The sequence below is a fragment of the Stegostoma tigrinum genome, chromosome 29 (assembly GCF_030684315.1).
Source record: "Stegostoma tigrinum isolate sSteTig4 chromosome 29, sSteTig4.hap1, whole genome shotgun sequence".
NCBI classification, from domain to species: Eukaryota; Metazoa; Chordata; class Chondrichthyes; order Orectolobiformes; family Stegostomatidae; genus Stegostoma; species Stegostoma tigrinum.
The window spans coordinates 22,229,295-22,255,603 of NC_081382.1; the positions used below are offsets into that span (position 1 = coordinate 22,229,295).

The 26,309-nt window shown below is 41.8% G+C and overlaps 1 protein-coding gene across 1 annotated transcript in view; it reads right to left on the reverse strand.

Annotated features, from left to right (window-relative positions):
- Positions 1–1,718: 1,718 nt before the first annotated feature.
- The window catches only part of mrrf (mitochondrial ribosome recycling factor), a 45,414-nt gene continuing 20,823 nt past the window's right edge, over positions 1,719–26,309 (reverse strand). The window contains exons 5-7 of the mRNA XM_048558964.1: positions 22,682–22,773; positions 13,931–14,090; positions 1,719–2,733 (exon numbers count right to left, since the gene is read on the reverse strand). Of these exons, the coding sequence (XP_048414921.1) occupies positions 2,656–2,733; positions 13,931–14,090; positions 22,682–22,773 (330 nt within the window). The 3' untranslated portion in view covers positions 1,719–2,655. The remainder of the gene's footprint in view (positions 2,734–13,930; positions 14,091–22,681; positions 22,774–26,309) is intronic.

A 26,309-nucleotide genomic window follows, 5' to 3' on the forward strand; every position in this document is an offset into this window, starting at 1 on the left:
TGAGGTGAGGAGTGTGTGACAGCTGTTCACATCAAGGCCACATTTATCCAAGTAAGGCATCAAGGAATCCTAGGAAAATTGGAATAAATAGGTATCGGGGAGCGGGGACTCTTCGCTGTTGCAGTCATACCTGGTACATACGAGGATGGTCATGGTTGTTGGAGGTCAGTTATCTCAGCTCCAGAACACCTCTGTGGGAGTTCTCAAAGTAGTGTCTTAGTCTCAACCATCTTCAGCTGCTTCATCAATGACTTTCCCTCCATCATTAGATCAGAAGTGGGGAACTCTGCCGATGATTGTGCAATGTTCAACACCATTCGTGACTCCTCACATACTGAAGTAGTCCATGTTTACATGAAAAAAGATCTGGACAGTATGCAGGTTTGAGTTAATAGTGCCGAGCCAGAAGCATCCATGACCCAAGAGTGGATAAAAAAAGAAATTTGGAAAGTGTTTCCATAAATAATTTTAAATGGGCTTTGGACAGATATTGTGGATGAGAAACATGCAGGATCATATACAAAAGCTGTAATGCAGGATTAAATTCAGTTGCTTTTACACAAACTAGCCCACTCACAATAGGCCAAATGGCCTCTTCTTGCGTTGTTAGTCTCAATGATTCTATTAATCATATTCATGCTATTTGAGTTCATTTTCTTACACAATCACTTATTGAGAATCATCATTGACAACGTCATAGAGTCATTAAAGATGGAAACAGATCCTTTGGTCCAACCAGTCCGTGCCGAACAATAAACTAGTCCCACCTGCCTGCTCCTGGCCCATATTGTTCCAAACATTTCCTATTCACATACCTATCTAAATGTCTTCTAAACATTGTAATTGTACCCGCATCGAGCACTTCCTCAAGAGGTTCATTCCAAACGTAAACCAGCCTCTTGTGTAAAAAATTTGTCTCTTATGTCTTTTTAAAAATCTCTCTCTTCTCACGTTAAAAAATGTGCACTCTGGTCTTGAAATCCCCCATCTTAGGGGAAAGACAACTACCATTACCTCGATCTATAGCTTTCAGTATTTTATGAACTTCTCAGGTGGTCTCTCAACCGCCTATGGTCCAGTGAAGAAAGTCCCAGCCTATCCAGCCTTTCTTTATAACTCAAACCTTCCATACTCGACAACATCCTGGTGAATCTATTCTGAACGCTCTCCAGCTTAACAGTTTCCTTCTTATAGCTGGGTAACTAGAACTGGTCATAGTATTCCAGAAGAGGCTTTACCAATGTCCTGTAAAATTTCAACATGACTTCCCAACTCCTATACTGAAAGGACTGAGCAATGAAGGCAAGCGTGCCAAATGCCTTCTTAACCACCGTCTTTATGTGACACAAACTTCAAAGGATCATGTACGTACACCCCTGGGGGCTTTTGTTCCACAACACTCCCCAGGGCCTTACCATCATTTGTACAAGTGTTGTTTGTTGTCCCAAACTTGTTTGTGGTACCAAAATGCAGTACCTCATATCTTTCCATATTGAACTTCATCTGCCCGTTTTCAGCCCATTGACCCATTTGGTCAAGATCCCTTCGTAATCTTAGAAAGCCTTCATCATTGTCTATTATTCCACAAACCGTGCCTTCTATATTGTTATCTGTGCCCATAAACGATTTTGTCTTAAAATTATGAAACACAGTCTCACACCTATTACAGATCACAAAACTGTGAAGAAATCATATATTTTTATTTTAAAGACATACAATTACTTTTTGACAACAGCGGTTTAAAATCATTGCCATGATTCAATAGATAAAATGATATATTTCACTCGGGCCAGTAAAATCCTGTTACTCCACAAGATTAGGTTGATCAGGCACACAAGTTAGAATGCATCAATTTCATTTTCTACAGTTCAAAAAACAAACTATGTAGGATGAAAATGCCTGGAACCTTTTCAATGTATAACTGATCTTCAGAAACCAATGTGCAATCTAGTGTCACACAAAAGGAGGAAAGAACTTTCAGATCCTTTCATCTCTCCCAAACATGCTAAATGCCAGCAATATTTCATTGAAGAAGTACAGTCACTGTTCACTCTATTGATCTCATTGTCACTGACACCAGGACAGAAAATGCATAAGAAAGTTATGATAAGAGCCTAGTATATACTGAATGACGATTTTAACAAATGTCAAACTTGACTCAGGAGTTAACCTGCTTCACAATAAGGAGGTCATGCATTCAAGTCGCACTCCGGAGACCTTATCACTCAATCTAGGTGGCAGTATGGAGGACAGTGCAATAATACGCTGGGAGGTGCTGTCTTTCAAATGAGATGGTGAAACAAGTGCCTGTGTGCCCTCAGGTGAACAAAATAATACATTTAATGCTACCTTTCAAAGAGGAACACGGAAATATGTTCATTGTCCGCATCTATTCTGTAACCAACCCCAGAAGCAGTTGATTTATTTAGGTGCGGCTTGTGAGAGTTGCTGTGCACAAAACCAGCTCCTGTGTTCCCTAGAATACAACAGTGACTGCACTTCAAAAATTCTTTACCAGTATACAAGGAATGGCCTCTGGAACTAACAAGCTGTCAGAATCTGAAAGAATCAGTTTTGGGAAAGGAGTTTGGGAATGGGTGGGTTGGAACAACTTTTTTTTTTTCATATCCGGTCCGTTTATACTTCCCATCTTGTTCATCCTAAAAGCTCTTTGGTTTTTGCCATCAGTTGTTTGTCCATGTCAGCAGTAACATCGTCTGCCATCTGTTGTATCTGCAAAGAATAATAAAAGGACTCAGCAAATGCAGCCACCACTTAATCTCTCACAAAACCAGTGTGTCTATCAAGAACTTTTACTATAGTACTAAATGCAGTTTACTTTTGGAATGTTTGAATTTAAACCAAAAGCAACATATATGTGTACAACAGCTTTAATGTAATAAAATTTGTGTTTGAATGATATTACCAAGAGGCAGCAAAGGGATGAGAAATTAGAAGCAGTAAAGAAAATGTTCAATTCTTTATTTTGCTCCCCCAGCTGAACTCCTAAGCGCATAGTCTACCCTTGCCATGACTAAGACCACCTATTTACACCTATTCAAATCTGGCAGGATAGGGCAACACAGTGGGACTAGGAAGAGAAGCCATTGCAAGTGATAATCTGCTGACAATTAAGCAAACAGGAATGAAAACAGGCAACTGCAATCCCATCCAACTGGATGAGGCACTGGAGGAGGATATTATGACCAAACCGGTCAAAGATTGCTGATGGGTCAAGGCTGATAAGGAGGGAGAAGTTACCTTTAAAACAGTCATACAGTATATCATTTAATAAATACAATTTAACCAGCAAATAAATAATAACCTGAATTAAGTTTGTTAAATTGCACTGGCCTTTCAGTCACCAGTATGTACTATTTTTTACTGTGTGAGAGTTTTCAAAGTTTAGCAATTTAATGAATTCCACACAGAACAAAATACACGCCAGGTTCATACAGTACCAATCATCATCATTTCTCTTCTCAGTATGCAAGATTTAGAGCTTGTAACCAATGTAGTTTTACACAATGCAGAAAACATTCAAGCCGAAATACCCGCATCATATTTTTGTGTCTGTACCACAATATGTTCAGCAAAGGGCAATAGGATTCAGAGATCTAGTCCAACAAAATTTGGCTTTGAGTAAATAGAAATCATGCAGTGCAGACAAGCAGCTAGGCAAGCTGGACCATTTTCAGGGTGAAATGCGTCATACCTCTGCTTCTGATTTAGTTGTTTTCTAACCAGCCATTGTTTAAGGGCTTCTCTTCTCGATTCTCTACATAGAATTCCACAGCACTGAAGGAGGCCATTTGGCCAATCACATCCCTGCTGAGTTTTTGAAACAGCTATCCAATTACCCCCTGCTATTTACCCATAGCCCCACAAATTACTTGTGTGTGCTTCTACTGACACTAACTTCTGTTTTACTGATTATCAAATGTAACAGCAGTGCCTCCAAAAAGCCAATTCATTCCACTTATCAATTGTCCATACCAAATTATTATTTAGAAATTCAATAAATACTGAAAACACAGTGAGGGGCAGAAGCAAGCAAATCATTTGGAAAAATACAAAAACAACTGGCATGTGTGACGTTTGCAGTGCTTTTTCGCAGTCATCACTATTTGCTGGTGGTGGACAAATGTTGTTTGTTGAAGTTTAATACAAATGGACAATCTTATAATGAAGCTTTTACAAATATAAGCGGAAAGCATTTTTAGAATTTCTTTACCAGTTTATCTAAGCTGCAGTACTTAAATATAATTGAGGGGATTATTCCCAAACTGCTATGGTATAAAGCCACTGAACTTTACAACAAGCATGTTTAGCTCAATTCATTCAGTTCAACCACACTAGCATGCTAACACTGGCAGAAGTTTCCATTGCCTTCAGCAGAGTGAGGAATGGCAGGGAAATTAGTAAAAGTTGGCATGAATGAAAAAACCACATACCCAATCACTAGAAAAATATTTACGGCATCCCCCCTATGGTTTAAATCTCACTATGTGCAGCAACTACCTTACTTCCACACACTTACATCTGATTGTTAGCTAATTATGTCCCACTACCATGCAGCTTCCAATTTTTTCCAACCTTTCCCAAAAAAAGTTTAGATGGCACCAAGTCCCAACAGTTAGATGGTAGCAGCATCTTCATTTAATCACATCATCATCACCACTCCTCCTTGCACTATGGATGCTGTCCTCTTCAACCACACATCCATGTAATAGACGTTGCCAAGCCATCAGCCTCACCATGTTATCAAGGCTGCTTCTGGACAACTCAAATGTTACTTCAGCACTTCAATTTGAAGCCCAGAGATACTTATGATTCTAATGTTTCTGTCACTTAGCACACGGTGTAACATGTAATGCACCAGATAGCTCCTGGATAACTTCTTTATAACTCATTCACTTTGCATTACATGGAGACTGTCAGCTCCTATGGCTTGTTTTAGCTTTTAATGCACAGGCTCTTCTTACTAACTTACAGGTTACCAGCATATGAGACTTTCATTGCTATTTAAAGCAGAGAGTACAGCAAGTAACTTGTCATAGTTCAGAGCATCCAACAGTCAAGAGACGGACATATCACTATAAACACCATGCTATGTCAACATCATATCAACAGCAGCTTTTTGGCGATCATACTGCAGGTGCTGTGTGTGGCTGCTCCTCCTCCTGGGGGTCAGCAAGCAGTACCTGTCCCCAAGGCAAACTGGAGTGAGCTGGAGATCCTCACTGTCTTCTCATCTTACTAATGATGCTGAGCACCAATGGCTAAGAGTGATAGAGTTGTTTTTATTCATTCATGAGAACGTGGGCATTGCTGACTGGGTCAGCATTTGTTGCCCATCCCTTGTTGCCCTTGAGAAGGTGGTATGTGCTTATAGCTAGGCTGTCCATAATGGTAGCCAGGAGTCACCATTGATAATGTTGATCAATCCAATTTACCAAGAAACTCTGACTAACCTTCCTGCTGTATCTGTGACTGTCTGTGCATTCTGACCATGTAATTAATGGCCCAGACCACTGGATCATTCTCAGTATGAAGCTGAGCAATTTCCCTGGAGCTTGTTCCAGGAGCTCAGAGAGGAGTCAGTGATACACTCACCAGACTGCAATCCTGAGTCTAATCTAAAAAGAGAATTTACTGAGGTGCAAGTCTCTGAACTGGTAGATGGTGCAGGTAAAGCCTTGCCTGTGCATTCTCTGCATTCAGTGGCTGCCTCCTCAAGGGGTAAAATGCAGACACTGCTAAACCATTTCTCATTTTTGTAGGGTCCCATTTGTGCCTGCATAGGGAAAGAAAGGCCAGTAATTGTATAAAAGGTCTAAAAACTTGTGTAAAAGTTAAGAATGGGTTAGTTCTGATGTGGGAGAGCAGTATTACACAGTACTCAATTCTTTGCTTATGGAGCGTCCCATATCTCTACGTGAGGCGTAATCCTCTTTTTCAAAAAACTCCAGTACTTTTCTTTGAGTAGGGTGAGCAGCATAATGTCTACTACCATGCTGCATGTCTTTGCCCTCTACACCAGGTTGAGACATTTGCTGCAACAATAACATAAACGGGCAGTTGAGTATGATGGGATCAGACAAGAGAGCCATAATCGGTGATACAGGGGCAGAAGAGGCGGTACAGTCTCCCCAACGTGAGTCGAAAGCACAAAGGAGAGGGTGGTTTAATATTTGAGAGGAATGAGATGCATGAGACCTATTGTGGACACGTTGCATGCAACAGTGCAAGTTGTAGTCTATGAACCTTGGTAAGAGTTGTGTGCTGTGACACAGTTCAACCGAGTGATGGCCTTGTGAGTACTACATAACAGAAAGAAATGGTTGCCTTTTGAGAGCACAAAAGCTCGTTAAATTTATTTTGGCACTGTTGTGCATTGTGTTGAACTACTGAAATCACACTGACACAGGCTGTTACTTCAGTCCATCCTTGCCGCATGGCTTCCTTTGGCAATCATAAGGAAAATGCACTACCCTTCTCTTCGCTACTCAGCCCACCAGCATCTCCAAGTTCCTGTCTGCAAAAATGGGTGCCAGACTCCCTTTGAGGCATCTTTTGGATTCCAACACTACAGGAGTATATGGCACAGTTGCCAGCTTACAATGACTGAAATACTGTGGAGCTCCGGTTTAAATATAGCGCCAACTGTGTGAATGTTGCAAAGTCCCAGCAACAGTGAATACTTCCAACTATCCTGCCACAAGGTTTCATGAACCCGGCACTATCAAGGCAATTGCATAATTAACAAAGTGAAGAACAGGAGACTGCTTGAGAAAAGGTGACGAGAATCAGAAGTGGACTGCCCGCCATAAAACTCAATGAAAAAAACCATTGCCAAAAATGGGAACATTCAAGCCACTAATCCTGAATTTCAGCCTAACATGTACAATAACGTATTCCAATGCATTGAAATTACCCACATCACTACTTTTGTGGAGGTGTCAAGCTATTTTAAATGATTACGTAATTTCCAAGCCCAAATTTAAAAGATTTAATTAAAGGAGGATTCCTTGATGCATTTGAATCATTATATCAACTCTCCGATATGGCAAACAATTTACACACTGTTCACTAAAATTGGGGAGAATTTTTTAAACTGACAGAAAGCAAAACACCTTCTTTCTACAGTAGACCAACATAACATTCTGCAATTTCAGACTAACATTACAAATTTGACCAACCAGGATTGAAACTATTGTAATTAAATGTTAAAGAACTATAAAATGAAGAAGAAAATCAAACAATTTAGTCAGAAGGAAGTAATTACAGGAATTCATGCAAGACACTGCATACACTGAACCTCAATGGGTTTTAGGCTGGAATATCATTTACCAGAAAATGAATGTAGCAATGCCAGTATAATTACATTTTGCTTTATTTAGAATGCATTTAATCTTTGATATATATGATATGTACACTAACATTAATTGGCCTGCTATGTTAAGATTTCGACAGTCCAGGTGCTTCCCTGCAGGAAGCAATGAAAAAACAAAATCAAAGGAAGAATCACTGTTGGTCTGTTGTATGTTTCCTAGCTGCCAAATTCACATTGGCACACTGGCAGACCTCTACAATGGATTACTTGGCCCCATTATGAATGACTTTTGCTGCAGCAAGGCCAAATTCAGAAAATAGGAGATAAGAATTGATAGCCAATGTGACGTCATGTCCAATCTGCAGTTAAGAAACCCATATACTCTAATCTGACACAACCAAACACAAGAAATCCAATCAAATTCCTGCAAAATTTAAAAACTCAAGGCCTCCATAGAATGCACATCCTCTGCCAGCACAAGCATGTCCTCTCATGACCAGTGTGCAAATTGATCTTCACCTCACAACATATGAACATGTGCCATAATTTCCACCTTCAAACTAAAGTAATTTAAAGTGAAAATGGGAACTGCAGATGCTGGAGAATCCAAGATAATCAAATGTGAGGCTGGATGTTCATCCTCCGACACTTCCGCCATCTACAATCCGACCCCACCACCCAAAACATTTTTCCATCCCCACCCGTCTGCTTTCCGGAGAGACCACTCTCTCCGTGACTCCCTTGTTTGCTCCACACTGCCCTCCAACCCCACCACACCCGGCACCTTCCCCTGCAACCGCAGGAAATGCTACACTTGCCCCCACACCTCCTCCCTTATCCCTATCCCAGGCCCCAAGATGACTTTCCACATTAAGCAGGGGTTCACCTGCACATCTGCCAATGTGGTATACTGCATCCACTGTACCCGGTGTGGCTTCCTCTACATTGGGGAAACCAAGCGGAGGCTTGGGGACCGCTTTGCAGAACACCTTCGCTCAGTTCGCAACAAACAACTGCACCTCCCAGTCGCAAACCATTTCCACTCCCCCTCCCATTCTTTAGATGACATGTCCATCATGGGCCTCCTGCAGTGCCACAATGATGCCACCGCAAGGTTGCAGGAACAGCAACTCATATTCCGCTTGGGAACCCTGCAGCCCAATGCTATCAATGTGGACTTCACCAGCTTCAAAATCTCCCCTTGCCCCACAGCATCCCAACACCAGCCCAGTTCATCCCCTCCCACCACGCCATCACACAACCAGCCCAGTTCATCCCGTCCCCCCAGTGCATCCCAAAACCAGTTCAGCCTGTCTCTGCCTCCCTAACCTGTTCTTCCTCTCACCCATCCCTTCCTCCCAGCCCAAGTCGCAACTCTATCTCCTACCTACCAACCTCATTCCACCTCCTTGACCTGTCCGTCTTCCCTGGACTGACCTATCCCCTCCCTACCTCCCCACCTATACTCTACTCTCCACCTATCTTCTTATCTCTCCATCTTCGGTCCGCCTCCCCCTCTCTCCCTATTTATTCCAGAACCCTCACCCCATCCCCCTCTCTGATGAAGGGTCTAGGCCCGAAACGTCAGCTTTTGTACTCCTGAGATGCTTCTGGGCCTGCTGTGTTCATCCAGCCTCACATTTCATCATAAAGTAATTTGAAGTTCTGCATGCAACAATATATTTGTAATTTTTGTAGCTCAATCTACAATTACAGCCGAGATTTGCTGAATAGTTTATGATTCCATGCACTGCCTAAATTCTTTGGAAAATGTGCTCCCAGGAATAAGAGAATGATCAGGGAGAAAGTAGGGCCGATCAGGGATGGCGTAGGGAACTTGTGCATGGAGTCTGAGCAGATAGGGGAAGCCCTAAATGAGTTTCTTGCTTCAGTTTTCACTAAGGAAAGGGACCTTGTTGTGAATGAGAACTTTGAGGAGCAGGAAAACAGGCTTGAACAGATCAAGATTGAGGAAGTTGATGTGCTGGAAATTTTGGCAAACATTAAGATTGATAAGTCCCCACGGCCAGACCAGATTTATCCTTGGTTGCTCCGGGAAGCAAGAAAGGAGGTTGCTAAGCCGCTGGCGAAGATCTTTGCTTCCTCACTCTCCACGGGAGTTGTACTGGAAATTGGAGGGAGGCAAACGTTGTTCCTCTTTTCAAGAAAGGGAATAGGGAAATCCCTGGAAATTACAGACCAGTCAGTCTTATGTCTGTGGTCAGCAAGGTTTTGGAAAGAATTCTGAGGGATAGGATTTATGACTATTTGGAAAAGCATAGCGTGATTAAAGGGAGTCAGCATGGCTTTGTGACGGGCAGGTCATGCCTTACAAATCTTATTGAGTTCTTTGAGGAAGTCACGAGACAGATTGACGAGGGTCGAGTAGTGGATGTGGTGTACATGGACTTCAGCAAAGCATTTGATAAGGTTCCCCATGGCAGGCTCATTCATAAAGTCAGGAGGTATGGGATACAGGGTGATTTGGCTGTCTGGATTCAGAATTGGTTGGCTGACAGGAGGCAGAGAGTGGTTGTAGATGGTAAGTATTCTGCCTGGAGGTCAGTGCTGAGTGGTGTCCCGCAGGGCTCTGTTCTTGGGCCTCTGCTCTTTGTAGTTTTTATAAATGACTTGGACGAGGAGGTTGAGGGGTGGGTTAGTATGTTTGCTGATGACACAAAGGTTGGAGGTGCCATTGATAGCATCAAGGGCTACTGCAGACTTCAGCGAGACATTGACAGAATGCAGAGCTGGGCTGAGAAATGGCAGATGGAGTTCAAACTGGATAAATGCGAAGCGATGCATTTTGGAAGGATGAACTTAAATGCTGAATATAGGATTAAAGGCAGGATTCTCAGCAGTGTGGAGGAACAACGAGATCTTAGTGTTCAAGTGCATAGCTCCCTCAAAGTTGCCACCCAGGTGGATAAGGTTGTTAAGAAAGCATATGGTGTTTTGGCTTTCATTAACAGGGGGATCGAGTTTAAGAGCCGCGAGGTTATGCTGCAGCTCTACAAAACCCTGGTGAGACGACACTTGGAATATTGTGTCCAATTCTGGTTGCCCTATTATAGGAAAGATGTGGAGGCTTTGGAGAGGGTGCAAAGGAGGTTTACCAGAACCCTGCCTGGACTGGAGGGCTTGTCTTACGAGGAGAGATTGACTGAGCTCGGACTTTTCTCTCTGGAGAGACGGAGGAAGAGAGGCGACCTGATCGAGGTGTACAAGGTAATGAGAGGCATTGATAGAGTCGATAGCCAGAGACTTTTCCCCAGGGCAGGATTGACTGCCATGAGGGGTCATAGTTTTAAGGTGTTAGGAGGAAGATATAGAGGAGATGTCAGAGGGAGGTTCTTCACCCAGAGCGTTGTGAGCGCATGGAATAGTTTGCCAGTGGTAGTCGTGGAAGCGGAGTCATTAGTGACATTTAAGCGACTGCTGGACATGCACATGGACAGCAGTGAATTGAGGGGATTATAGGTTAGGTTATTTTATTTTTGGATTAGGAATATTCCACGGCACAACATCGTGAGCCGAAGGGCCTGTACTGTGCTGTACTTTTCTATGTTCTATGTTCTGGGTTTAAATTGTCTCATTAACTTGCTGTGTCTTTAGGAGATCTCCCACAAACAGCGACCAAACCTTCTGGCATATATCAAGCTGTACACCCACTATCCTCCCAAAATAGGTTGATATATTTCTATATAATGCTAACAATAAAAGTAAAGCCAATGTGCAATTGGCAAAATGCAATTGATTGACTGATTTCATGGGTAACAACACATTGTTAGTCTTAAACTCACAGCTTAGAGAATGTGTGTTTATCAAAAATACAATGAGTATATGGAGCTTCATACGTGAAGGGAGGTTTCTTTGGTCATTTAAAGCAGTTTTTTAATTTTCATAATTATTTTGATTTTATTAATATGGGGATGCAGTTGATGATTAGTGATTGTAATTTAATTGATGGACTGAAATTGAAAGTCCGCATCTGTGCAGCAGGATTTTACACTGAAGTGTTTAGCATTATATTTGAGCCTTGTATTTCTGACAAACAAAAGGCTATTACTTTGTTACTGGAGTAGACTTAATGTCATAATAGTCACATCTATGGCTTCAAACTCGATATTATTTGAATGTAACACTGGCCACTTGTATGCCTACACTCCTTCCTAAATTTAAATTGTTTACCTGGTATGTAGATGACACAATGTCATTACCAATCAGCTATAATTCAGAGGTTAATTTTTTCCAAAGTTTATTTAAGGAGTGGCAACCATCGAAGCAACAATTTCATAAATCATCAATGACATTTTCCTCTATAGTCTTATTGAATCTTAGCCATTTTTGTCCCCAACTGTAGACAACAGCGTCTGAGATTTGCAATTCAAGACGAAAACCACTAGGTGTTGTGGTGGCCAACTGCCACTGCAAATTAATTTGATCTGATTTTTCCTCAGTTTACAGAACTACTAGAATTGCTGCAAAAACAGAAAGCCCATCACATCCTGTTCCTTCTTTGAAACAATGTCAAGTCTGACTCACCATCAAAGAAAAAAGCCACATGTGACTTTTACTTTACATTACAGTTCTTCAATTTCAATACACAAATTATTAGGCCACCATGTAGGAAAATTTAAGTTACTCTGCCAAGCAAATTCATCCTTAGCAGCTAGCCTTCCTTATTTACAGCAGCAGGAAGATTGCAGGTCATGTCAGAGAGCATCATTTAGCAATTAAGACAGTATCAATTATATACAATATATTCTATGCAACATTAATTTAAACAAGAACGCATTAAAGCCAAAACTGGGCTTCCTTCTAGTCAGACTTGCTTTGATATTTTATTTCATTGCTTGTTTCACTTGCCTACTGCCTTATTTCTACAATTTAGGTCCCTTTATCTATTGCTTACTTTGCTGCGAGGGAGTGGGGGAGGAAGGATGAAGAAGAAAATTCTATTTTTCATGCTTTCTGGTCCAAATTCACAGCAGCCCACCACATTTAAAGTGAGGCCATCAGTGCAAAATTGACAGCAGCTACTGGCATCTGAACATCATATATGGAAATCTAGAAGTCATTGTCGCCAATGTGTTGTTTATCCACAGCTGTGCAAATGAAGCCTTTGCGATTCAGCATGAAAGCACCGTAACGGTGAGTATCTGGGGTCATTATCCACGAATCTCAGACGAAAGATGATTGAGCAAGTTAGGGTTAGTGCAATAAGTGAGCACGAAAAAACATAATTTGTCAATGGTACTAAGTGATACCTGGAAATTTAAAAAAGCACAGTCTGATTCTCTCAGAAAAGCAAAGTCTCATGTTTTAATAAAAAATAATTTAGCTTATTTTTCTCATTTCTCTGCCTTAATTCATGTGTAAACAACAATCTTTACTTTTCCTCCTTTACAGATTACTTGTTTGGTGTGGATTATTCAATCTAGTTAAAGAATCAAACCTGACAATTTGCAGCTTGTTCTCCTTACAGACGCTACAGATCCCTTTAAAGTTCTAACTGACAGAACCATACAAGGTCTCTCTGAACTTGTACTGTAGATGCACAGCCATTGTTTTGTCTTGCAGAGCAAAATCCTGGCTAATATTACTTCTCTTGCACTGTATTTTTTTTAACATCCAATATCACCATCTCATTCAAATAGAATGGTACATTGACTACAGCGAGTCGGGGCAGGGAGGTGAAGAACTGTAGTATTGTTAATCTCCCTACTCAACAGCACTCTGGGAGTCCCTACATCTCAAAGATTGCAGCATTCTAAAAAGGCAGCTAAAATCCACTTTGTCCAGACCAGGCAACTAGGGAGGGACACTGTCAGCAAGGCCCACATTGCACAAACAATTTTTTTTAAAGTTCCAATTGGATGGATGGACCTATTGATCTTTCACATCCAGATCCAGCTTGTGATCTTGTTTCAACAGCAGCTAATTTATAAGCAGGGTATGGTGGCTCAGTGGTTAGCACTGTTGCCTCACAGCAGTAGGGATCCAGTTTCAATTCATCTTGGGTGACAGTCTGTGTGGAGTTTGCATGTTCTCCCCATGTCTGCACGGGTTTCCTCCCACAGTAAAAAGATCCACACGTTAGATGGATTGGCCATGCTAAATTGCCCATAATGTCCAAGGTTAGGTGGATTAGCCACGGTAAAAATGCGAGGTTACAGGGATAAGGTGGGGAACGGGGTCTGGATCGGATGCTCCCTGGAGGGTCAGGGCAGACTTGATGGGCCAAATGGCCTCTTTCTACACTGTTGGGATTCTGTGGTTAAGAAATAATTAGAGAAAAGGAAAGGTTGGAAATGAAAGAGTTTATTAATCTGTTAACTTTTAACCATACACAATTAAGTGATGCATTCTACATATCCATTATTCTACTTTTGTCAACTAACGGAAGGCACAAGTTTCAATTCTGTACTTGGTCTGTGTTCAATTGGGAACTGCAAATATCTTCGGTCAGAACATTATCATGCTGCTTTTAAGAAACATTTAAAATCTTGTTATGTTCTACTGAAAGCATAGAGAAAGAAATAGGGGATGGAAAAATTGTATCCATAGTCTATTAAAAGTTGCAACACTAACCTGCTTTTCTAGTAGTCTGATTATATCTTCAGAGGTGGAGTCCTTCGATTTCTTTACTTGAGCAATGGCATTAGTACGTATTTTTCGGAGTGATTCCTTTGACTTGTTTGTAAATTGTTTGGCTAGTTTGGCTAGATTTTCCCTGTGCTCTCTGGTCACTCTGCAAAAATAGTTACAGGTATATAAGCAAATTACAGAAAGATAAAAATTGGAGGATTCATTCATAAATAAATATACACACTACATACTTTCAAAAAGCAAAAACTGCATTTAGAATCTTGCTAGAATAACTCTATACGCAGATAATAGTCACTTTATTTTCTGTATTTGCAATGATAATTATTCTGATCTAAATATATTCGATCAGAACGTGCAACCGTCACTTGAATGCTGGCCAAAATCATTGTGCCATTGTTTACTGACAGGGTTATTCATTCTGATTTTTAACTACTTTCAATGAAGGAGACTTTAATATTAAAAAAAATGTCATAGGTGAACTGTAGATTTTCACAGAAGCCAGTTAGTGAGAGTTGGTGGTGATCTGGTAGTGCATGTACAAGAGTGGTTTCAAGTAATTCATGTAAAGCTGGATGAACACAGCAGGCCAAGCAGCATCAGAGGAGCAGGCAGGCTGATGTCTCGGGCCAAGACCCTTCTTCAGAAAATAAAAGCAATCCATTTTTGGATTTCCTGCCTTATGTGAAGGTCCCTGGTCTCCCTTCAGCTTATGAGAGATTAACATTAACTGTAACAACAAGTTATGTTCTTCTACTCCATACATAACTAATCAATTACACCAATCACTGTCCATTAGGCCAATGCAGCACTTCTCTGAACATAAGATTTTAAAATATTATTTCTTGTCTTAGATATCCCCTATTAAAATATGTGGCAAATTTTGATGCTTGCATGTCTCAAATTTTACTTGTGAAGTTTTATCATTGAAAGTTTACAGAATTGTGTTAGTATTTGTGAAAAAATGCTGCTGATATTTAGGCAAAGCAGACCATCAATGCTCCTAAGGTTAACGTTGTTATCCTTTTCTAAAATTCAATACAAAATATCAAAAGTATAAAGACGGTTTACATGTAAAGCCAAATGTGAAGATATTCAACAATTTTGTTTTTGCTCAGAATAGTTTGGTGATGTGTGTCCTTAAGCCTTAAAAACTTGTTATGAAATAGTAGCAAGTGCAAATTTATATTCAATCTCCATCTTGCAAACCAATCGCAACACATATTATGAAAATGTTTGTCAGTTGTATTGCTAGGCTAAACCTTGACATTTTGCTATTCTTCATTATGGCACTAGCTCAGTGTGAGTTACAGATTCATTATAAAAACAATCTCGCATAGTAATAGTAGCCCTGAAAGATCTGTGGTTAGAATTGACTCTGAACTTCATCTAGTATAATTACAATGGGCCAACTGAAATTATAAAGAAGCAATTTGAATTTAAAATACAAATTTTCCTAAATAACTATGATTAGACTGTATCTAAAGTTCCTATCCCTTTCCAGGGTGCAAAAACACTTGTTACATTTCTATTTACATGAATAACAAGCTTTGATTTGGTTAACAATAGGATATATTATATACAGTGTTCTCCATAACACAAGGATTAAAATAAAATATACTGATTATAAATTGCTTTGCCTTGAATATTAAGGATGAAATAATAGATTTCTATATGTAACATTCACTTTGCATTTTATCACTGAGATACTAATATTTCTCATCTTAATTTATTTGTGAAGAGGAAATTAGAAGACAAGCACTTTTAACCTTCCCTCATATTTTATTTACCATCAGTTCTTTTCAAAAAAAATCACAAAATTCTTTGCATTTAGAATGGATCACAAATTAAAACTGCAAAATTTATAATTATTTTTCAATAAATCAATCAGTACATCACAACCCTCATTTTGATCAGATGTCAAAACAATTCTTCAGTAAACAACAGTCAAATATATCTTATATAAAGTAATATTCTAAACCTACTATTGCAAACCAGTGTTTTTCACATGTAAATCAAAAAGATTTGGGAAGTGCAAGATTTGTATTTGCCGACATCAACCACTGAGCTTCAAAAGTAATTCTTTGCGTTCTAATATTTCAAAATAATAAAGCACTATTGAATGGAATTATTCTGTATTTAAGGATTAGAATTGGAGAAGCATGAGAAGATTAGGTTGCAGGTTTACTCAGAAAAAGCAGCAGAATACAATTAGTTGAATTGTTCAGAGCATGAACTTGATGGACTAAATGCCCATTAGACCAAAAGATGCAAGAGCACATGTAGGCCATTCGGCCCACTGATTGTGCCCTGTCATTCAATGAAATCATGCCTAATCTGATAATCCTATTCCCTCGAATCCCTTACCAATGAAAACTGTGTCTATCTCAGCCTTAAATATACTCAACGACCCAGCCTCAACAGCCACTTGCAGTAATGGATTCCCCAAATTCACTACCCCCTGAGAAAAGAAATTCCTTCGCATCTCTTTCTTAAACTTGTGACCCTTTATTCGGAGATTATGCCCTCTGGCCCTAGACTCTCTCCCAAAGGTAAATAACCTTTCTGCATCTACCCTGTCAAGTCCTCCAAGAATTCTGTATTTTATTAAGATTACCCTTCATTCTTCCGAATTCCAGTAAGTGAGGCTGAACCTACTCAGCCTCTCCTCATTAAACAGTCCTTCCATACCTGATATCGGGCTGGTGAACTCTCTCTGAACTGCCTCCAATGCCAGTGTGGCTTTCTTTGGATAAGAGGCCCAAAACAGATTTTTGGATGACCTCAACTTTCAGAGAGTAAAATGAGAGGCCAGGCAGGAAAACATTGGAATAGTCCAATCTTTTCAGTTGTGGTCTGAATGGTCTTCCTACTGTGCTGTAACTATTCTATGCTTGTATCATATTGTGGGGAAAACACCATCCTATTTTTTCCTCTGAGTCCCATCTATGCAGCATCTTACAATATTTCCAGAGACCCTGCCAATAAAGCTTTTGGCCGGCAGCAAGTAATTTTATGATAAATATACTTTGATATCAAAGTTCTCCTTTTACCTACTCACAATCTGGGCTTCTCCACTCAGTAGTTTTGTCACTGTTGAAAAGTTTTACATGCAAAATTATGGGTGTTAACTTATACCTTACAAATACAAGACACAAACATCCAAACACTGCACCACTGTTACAAATTGCACAAAGTATTAAGAACAAATATATCAGACAGATAAACTGTAAGATGCTTAAGTGTTATTCCTGCATTTAGCACCAGATGTGACTAATCCAATGTTCTCCTAACCTGCCTTTCTTTTCAACCCTCTGAAAGGTGACGTCATCCAAAAATCTGCAGCCTGTATCCTAACTCGCACCAACTCACTTATCAATCATAAGCTTTCTGGTCTATACTGAACCAACAGCCAATAACACGTCAATTTTCAAATTATTTCGCTTCCGTTCTCCTTTGTGATCATGGCATTACTCACAGCAGTCATGCCGCTTCCCAATTTTCATTCTTTTAAGTGCTTTTAGCTGCTGGGCCTCAAGCTCTGGAATTCCCTCTGAAACATTTACCTTCCTCTTTCCTTTAAGAAACCCTTAAAATCACATGTTTAGACTAGGTTTTTGGTTATGTTTTCTAATATCTCATGTGGCTTGACATTACATTTTGTTTTACCTTCCTTTCCAGTGGAGACATTTTATTTCTCCAAGCCACCATACAAATACCAGTTTTTACTATTTTCCAAGTCATTACACTACCATACTAATCAAATTTGTAACTTCAAGAGAACAACTGGAAAAGCCAATTAACTTACATGGTTATAATTCACCAATGTATTTTATTCCAACATGATATCAGATCAATTGTGGCATGGAACAGCAAAATAATAATATCTTAAAGGACTGTATATAGCACTAAAGGATGCTGGAATAAAACACATTCTCTGGTTATGCCAGAGATGTTAAATGACTATCCTGGATCAATCTCTACTCCTGTAGGTGGTCCTTATGTCCTAGGTGAACACTGATCAGAATGGAATGACAATATTGATGTTAGATAAATAAGTCAATTTGGATAGATTAGAAAACCTTAAATCTGATAAGTTGCCAGGTTTGGATAACATTCCTCAAGTGAGATTAAAGAGATGTTCCAGTTTTATGATCTCCTTGCCCAGATTCTTTAGAAGTCAGCTTATGCAGTTCTTAACTGAAGAAAAAAGGTTTCTCAGAGCCAAGGAATTACATCTAATTGAAAAGCTGGCAGTAAGGATAAGAGATGCTTTCTATAGTCACTAAGAAAAAGAAAAGGTTCATGAGAAATGTACAATACGATATGATTTCTGAAAAGACAGATCATGCCTAACAGTGGATTTTCACTGTATACATAGGTACCCCTGTATAGACATTAACCGCCTCAACCTCTCCACCCCTCTCACCCATTCCAACCTCTCCCCCGCAGAACGGGCAGCCCTCCGCTCCCTCTGCTCCAACCCCAACCTCACCATCAAACCCGCAGACAAGGGTGGCGCAGTGGTAGTATGGCGCACTGACCTCTACATCGCCGAGGCCAGATGCCAACTCTCCGACACCACCTCCTACCACCCCCTCGATCACGACCCCACACCCGAGCACCAAACCATCATCTCCAACACCATTCATGACCTCATCACCTCAGGGGACCTCCCAACCACAGCCTCCAATCTCACTGTTCCCCAACCCCGCACGGCCCGTTTCTATCTCCTTCCCAAAATTCACAAACCTGCCTGCCCTGGTCGACCCATCGTCTCAGCCTGTTCCTGCCCCACCGAACTCATCTCCACCTATCTGGACTCCATTTTCTCCCCTTTGGTCCAGGAACTCCCCACCTACGTCCGTGACACCACCCACGCCCTCCACCTCCTCCAGGACTTCCATTTCCCTGGCCGCCAACACCTCATTTTCACCATGGACGTCCAGTCCCTATACACCTGCATTCCGCATGCAGATGGCCTCAAGGCCCTCCGCTTCTTCCTGTCCCGCAGGCCCGACCAGTCCCCCTCCACTGACACCCTCGTCCGCCTAGCCGTACTCGTCCTCACCCTCAACAACTTCTCTTTCGATTCCTCCCACTTCCTACAGACTAAGGGGGTGGCCATGGGCACCCGCATGGGCCCCAGCTATGCCTGCCTCTTTGTAGGTTACGTGGAACAGTCCCTCTTCCGCACCTACACAGGCCCCAAACCCCATCTCTTCCTCCGTTACATTGATGACTGTATCGGCACCGCTTCTTGCTCCCCAGAGGAGCTCGAACAGTTCATCCACTTCACCAAGACCTTCCACCCCAACCTTCAGTTCACCTGGGCCATCTCCAGCACATCTCTCACGTTCCTGGATCTCTCAGTCTCCATCTCAGGCAACCAGCTTGTAACTGATGTCCATTTCAAGCCCACCGACTCCCACAGCTACCTAGAATACACCTCCTCCCATCCACCCTCCTGCAAAAATTCCATCCCCTATTCCCAATTCCTCCACCTCCGCCGCATCTGCTCCCACGATGAGGCATTCCACTCCCGCACATCCCAGATGTCCAAGTTCTTCAAGGACCGCAACTTTCCCCCCACAGTGGTCGAGAATGCCCTTGACCGCGTCACCCGCATCACATCCCTCACACCCCGCCCCCGCCACAACCACCCAAAGCGGATCCCCTTCATTCTCACACACCACCCCACCAACCTCCGGATACAACGCATCATCCTCCGACACTTCCGCCACCTACAATCCGACCCCATCACCCAAGACATTTTTCCATCCCCACCCCTGTCTGCTTTCCGGAGAGACCACTCTCTCCGTGACTCCCTTGTTCGCTCCACACTGCCCTCCAACCCCACCACACCCGGCACCTTCCCCTGCAACCGCAGGAAATGCTACACTTGCCCCCACACCTCCCCCCTCACCCCTATCCCAGGCCCCAAGATGACTTTCCATATTAAGCAGAGGTTCACCTGCACATCTGCCAATGTGGTATACTGCATCCACTGTACCCGGTGTGGCTTCCTCTACATTGGGGAAACCAAGCGGAGGCTTGGGGACCGCTTTGCAGAACACCTCCGCTCAGTTCGCAATAAACAACAGCACCTCCCAGTCGCAAACCATTTCCACTCCCCCCTCCCATTCTTTAGATGACATGTCCATCATGGGCCTCCTGCAGTGCCACAATGATGCCACCCGAAGGTTGCAGGAACAGCAACTCATATTCCGCTTGGGAACCCTGCAGCCCAATGGTATCAATGTGGACTTCACCAGCTTCAAAATCTCCCCTTCCCCCACCGCATCCCAAAACCAGCCCAGTTTGTCCCCTCCCCCCACTGCACCACACAACCAGCCCAGCTCTTCCCCTCCACCCACTGCATCCCAAAACCAGTCCAACCTGTCTCTGCCTCCCTAACCTGTTCTTCCTCTCACCCATCCCTTCCTCCCACCCCAAGCCACACCTCCATCTCCTACTTACTAACCTCATCCCACCTCCTTGACCTGTCCGTCTTCCCTGGACTGACCTATCCCCTCCCTACCTCCCCACCTATACTCTCTTCTCCACCTATCTTCTTTTCTCTCCATCTTCGGTCCGCCTCCCCCTCTCTCCCTATTTATTCCAGAACCCTCACCCCATCCCCTTTTCTGATGAAGGGTCTAGGCCCGAAACGTCAGCTTTTGTGCTCCTGAGATGCTGCTGGGCCTGCTGTGTTCATCCAGCCTCACATTTCATTATCTTGGATTCTCCAGCATCTGCAGTTCCCATTATCACTAACGTTACTTGCACGTTGGTTATTGAGTCTGAAACAATATATATTAAAGGAACTGAAGTTTGGCTGGTGTAAACACTGACAAAACCGAGTGGTATTTGGGGGGACACAACTTGACCAGTTAGTGACTCGGTTGCTTTGTGCAGTAGATCTGTATCTACCAGAAACTTTACAGGGATCTTTCCAAATACTAAAGAGATTTACAACCAGTGTTTGATATGTGCAAGTTTATTCCCCAAGTCTCTCCTTCATCTAACTTTCATTGCAATTACTCGAGTCAGAGAAATTACATGCACAGCTTCTTGTACAAAAAAAGCTCAATTGAATAATTTTACAGTAAAAATTTGATCTTGTTCTGGGAGCCAATGGAACCCTGTGCTCTTCTGCATTATCTAGTACTGTAATACTCTTTCAAGACTGGTAGTATCACCAACTCCTGGAAAATTACAACCAGACTATCTACCTACCTACCTTGCTATCCTTGTTAAGTATCATTCCATCTCCAAATTCCCTTTCCTCTCAAAGGTCCTCAAACATGGCATATTCTTGCAATTTTCTATAACGGCTGTTTGAATTCCTGTAGTCCAGGTTCTGGTTTCACACCAACAACCACCCTAACCGAAGTGAAGAATGGCATGCTCTGAGTGGGGAGTTCTAGCCCTCATGTTCCTCATAAACCTCTTCACCAGTATTCAACACAACGAGTAACAATATTTCTCTATCATCCAGCTCCACCAGAATCCAGTTAATGGTTCAATTACTATCTAACAGAATGTGACCTGGGAAACTTTAGCAATGGTATTTCTTCCTTCCCCCACATCACATACACTGGAGCTCCCAAGAAGCTATTTTCACCTTCCTCCTTTTCATTAACATTAGACCACTGACACCGGGCAACAGGGTCATCCTATACTTTGCAATGACACCTGGATCTAACACCCCACCATACTGGGTGATTGTGTCTGTGCTGTCAGTCTGATTATTTGATGTCTACTTTATGTCAGAACGTTCTCCAGCTCAATAGTGGGAAGACCAAAGCCATCTTAATGTTCCTTTGCTACTGTTCCATCCCTAGTCTATGGCATTGTCTGTGGTCTGAGTGTATGGCTGTGAAGCAGGCAGTTTGTATATTCAAGGTACAGCAACAAAAACGTGTATCCGAAAGATTAAATCAACATTTCTTGTTGCTGTTACCTATTACATGGAGATGCTTCAACAGTGACTAAAGAGCCAATTACAGACACTCAAAACTTTTGGTCTGAAAATCTACCTAAATGAAAAGAACCAGCAGATTTTTTGTCCATGTTGAATAACAAAGGGATGATTTTGGCCCATGTTAACACTCAATTATACAATACTATTAATGAAACGGATCGCACAGCTTAACTCAAATTGTGTGAGAGTTCATGATTAAAAGAAGACATTGGTAATCTAAATGAACACAAACCAAGTAGTGTTTTAATAACTTGATTAAGCCAGTGATTACAGCGTGGCTTTTGAATATTCCACTTGTCCTGAACTTGAGACAGATTTAGAAGAGATCAGTAAACTTGACAAAACGACTACATTACTTCAAACTAGAAACCAGGAATTTTCAAATAATTATCCCATCCTGGCAGCATTTAAACTGGAGTTTCTTGGTGAGCTTTTGAATCACCAAGTTTACTTTCAAGTTCTTGAAACGGCTTTGTAATTTTCAAATCCACGCATCATCAATTATTATTTTGCATTTTATACAGTATTCTAAATTGTAAGAAATAGCAGTTAAAAAAATTAATTTGCATTTGTTTCCTGAATAGAGAAAACAAAACATTGTCTTTTATGTAGAAATAATCTTCGAGAAAATTTGCATTATAATTCAAAAACTTGATTATCAGCCTTAAGTATTTTTGCCAGCAACTGCCCTGTAATGACAGTCAGCAGAAAAAGACGGAAACCTTCAGCATAACCTTCAAATTACTTACTTAGGAATTGGCACCCTGATCAGAGTCCCATCCACTTCTGGGTTCAGGTTCATTCCACTTTCTCTTATGGCCTTGGTGGCAGCCATCGTTGCCTGTGAACCAGATCAAAAGGTAAAGGGCATTAGCAGAATAATTACTTACAGATGACTGTTCCGTCTCCGTCCGGCTAATCTATTTGCCCAGAACATGGAAACGTTTACCTCTTTCACCAAGAATATCAGGAAGTTAAATTCAGTCCAAGAAGCTTTGATCCCACTGTGAATTGCAAGCTAAGTCCCCTTGCACACACAGGGATAAAATTGTGGTATTGCAGAGGAGGAGAAAGGAAGGGGGAAAAAAATGGAAAGAAAAAAGTTCTGCCCCTTTGAACGTATTTTCAATGGTTTGAGGCCATCTATTTTAGAAACCACAAATTAATTCTCTTGGGAATAGTTACAAAACCAAGATTTTTTTAAAATAAGTTTTTTCTAAAATTTAAATTAGATACATAATGTTTTACACAGTTTTTGTTCTAAGTGAAATAAATGTACTTCCTAAAATATCAGACAGATTTAGTAAGTCTAAATACCTATAAAAGTGCAACTTGCATAATTGTTTAAAGATACTGATCTGATATCAATAAAAATTCAGGTAGGTAGTTAGCAGGAGTAATTTTTGGGCTGATCGGAAGGCAATGAACAGAAAGAACTTCATAATCAAAACCAGATTTCCTCCTAATTGTGCTAAACATTTATTTTATTATGTACTGGACACAGAACTGTGCATTAATCAACTACAAATTATTTCTTGACAAAGTAGCAATAACGATACGCATCAGCATCAAATAGTGAAACTCAGTGTCCACAGTGGTACTCTTTGCCAATGAAAATATGAACTCAAACCTTCATCAGAAATACCCCTAAATGTAAGCATATTGCAATAAGTGAGATTGATTTCAGCTAATAAACTAACCTTGCATTCTGATTTGGTCTCATTGTTCCTTCTACCTGGCAATGAGTGCCCCTGCAAAATGGCTTAAAAGTTGGTCTGCTTTAAAGTCTCCACTAATACTTTAGCAAATCCATATGCTGAGAGAAATGCAAAAGTTGCCATCTTTTGTAAGTTTTACTTTATTGATCTCCATAAGAGCAAAATATAATCCAAAAGACTAATGGCCCTTAGCATTTATCTCAAGGTGACTAAAACTCAAAAATGAGGAGGCAATGTTTTATTTGTGCAGGAAATTGGTCAACCCACAACTGGAGAACCACATTTGGTTTTTGGCACTGAGCCTCAGGAGAGCACATCATGGCCTTGGTAAAAATACAATGCAGATTCAACAGCATTATACTAGAATTGAAAGGGTTAAATTACAAGAACAGGTTGCATTAATATGCCCTGCATTCTGTTGATCAGAGATAGCTCAGCAGTGATTTAATTCAGGTGTTTCAATTCAGAAACATTGATATAAAGAAGCTATTCTGTCTAATGGGAAAAAAATCAAAGATGAGAGAACATAATGTTAAAAAGAGGGAGGGTTTGACAGTAAAATTGGGAAGTTCTTTTTCTACACATGTTGTCGCAATTTGGAGCTGACTACACAAGATTTTGTGGATGGTCAGTCAGCTTAAATTCTCAAGATTGAAGTCAATAGACTTGCTTTAAAAAAAATCGAACAAGGGTATCAAATGAAATACAAAAACCAAAAATCCCCAGTATGGGTAAAATCAGTCATGAAAGCAGCTGAGGAACAACAATTCACCTGGGTCTCCCTGAGTAAGGAAGCAAAAATGTTAGCCAAGTTTCTCACTTCTGATCATTGTGCTGTGACTCTTATTGCAAAATGTAAACACCTTGTATCAATGAGTTCAGAGTGGATTCTGAAGCTTTACATAGTCAAACTGTTTGTCTAAGCTTACTCATTTGGAAAAATGGTAGGTTGGCTCTGAAAAAGTTGCTATGCCTGTAAAACAATATTCAAGCAAAAGACAATCTTGAAGAGAAAAGCAGGGAAATAGGAAAGAAAATTGGGGAGAAACTAAGAAAGTTAATTATGCTGGCACTGAGTACAAATAAAAACATCTGATATCCTCTGAGGGATGTTTTTAACATTCCTACAGAGGTGGTTTCTAAGCCAGATGTCAAAAACCAAGCTAAAGCTACTTGTAAATCTCAGGAAAGATCTCGCACTTTGCTTGTACTGCGCTAATGGTTCCCATGGTAAATGAATGAGCAGGACATGTACATCATGCTTTAACAGCAACCTTTTTTGAAGTGATGATTTTCTTGTGAAAGCCGGTGTTAACCACCAAATAGTAAACAATTGTAACATTGCAGAAATGACCTTTTAAGTGAACAAGTAGCTAGTTTATGAGAGATAATGGGAACTGCAGATGCTGGAGATTCCAAGATAATAAAATGTGAGGCTGGATGAACACAGCAGGCCAAGCAGCATCTCAGGAGCACAAAAGCTGACGTTTCGGGCCTAGACCCTTCATCAGAGAGGGGGATGGGGGGAGGGAACTGGAATAAATAGGGAGAGAGGGGGAGGCGGACCGAAGATGGAGAGTAAAGAAGATAGGTGGAGAGGGTGTAGGTGGGGAGGTAGGGAGGGGATAGGTCAGTCCAGGGAAGACGGACAGGTCAAGGAGGTGGGATGAGGGTAGTAGGTAGCTGGGGGTGCGGCTTGGGGTGGGAGGAAGGGATGGGTGAGAGGAAGAACCGGTTAGGGAGGCAGAGACTCCCTCACATCCCTCACACCCCGCCCCCGCCACAACCGCCCCAAGAGGATCCCCCTCGTTCTCACACACCACCCTACCAACCTCCGGATACAACGCATTATCCTCCGACACTTCCGCCATTTACAATCCGACCCCACCACCCAAGACATTTTTCCATCCCCACCCCTGTCTGCTTTCCGGAGAGACCACTCTCTCCGTGACTCCCTTGTTCGCTCCACACTGCCCTCCAACCCCACCACACCCGGCACCTTCCCCTGCAACCGCAGGAAATGCTACACTTGTCCCCACACCTCCTCCCTCACCCCCATCCCAGGCCCCAAGATGACATTCCACATTAAGCAGAGGTTCACCTGCACATCTGCCAATGTGGTATACTGCATCCACTGTACCCGGTGCGGCTTTCTCTACATTGGGGAAACCAAGCGGAGGCTTGGGGACCGCTTTGCAGAACACCTCCGCTCAGTTCGCCACAAACAACTGCACCTCCCAGTCGCGAACCATTTCCACTCCCCCTCCCATTCTCTTGATGACATGTCCATCATGGGCCTCCTGCACTGCCACAATGATGCCACCCGAAGGTTGCAGGAACAGCAACTCATATTCCGCCTGGGAACCCTGCAGCCATATGGTATCAATGTGGACTTCACCAGTTTCAAAATCTCCCCTTCCCCCACTGCATCCCTAAACCAGCCCAGTTCATCCCCTCCCCCCACTGCACCACACAACCAGCCCAGCTCTTCCCCCCCACCCACTGCATCCCAAAACCAGTCCAACCTGTCTCTGCCTCCCTAACCGGTTCTTCCTCTCACCCATCCCTTCCTCCCACCCCAAGCCGCACCCCCAGCTACCTACTAACCTCATCCCACCTCCTTGACCTGTCCGTCTTCCCTGGACTGACCTATCCCCTC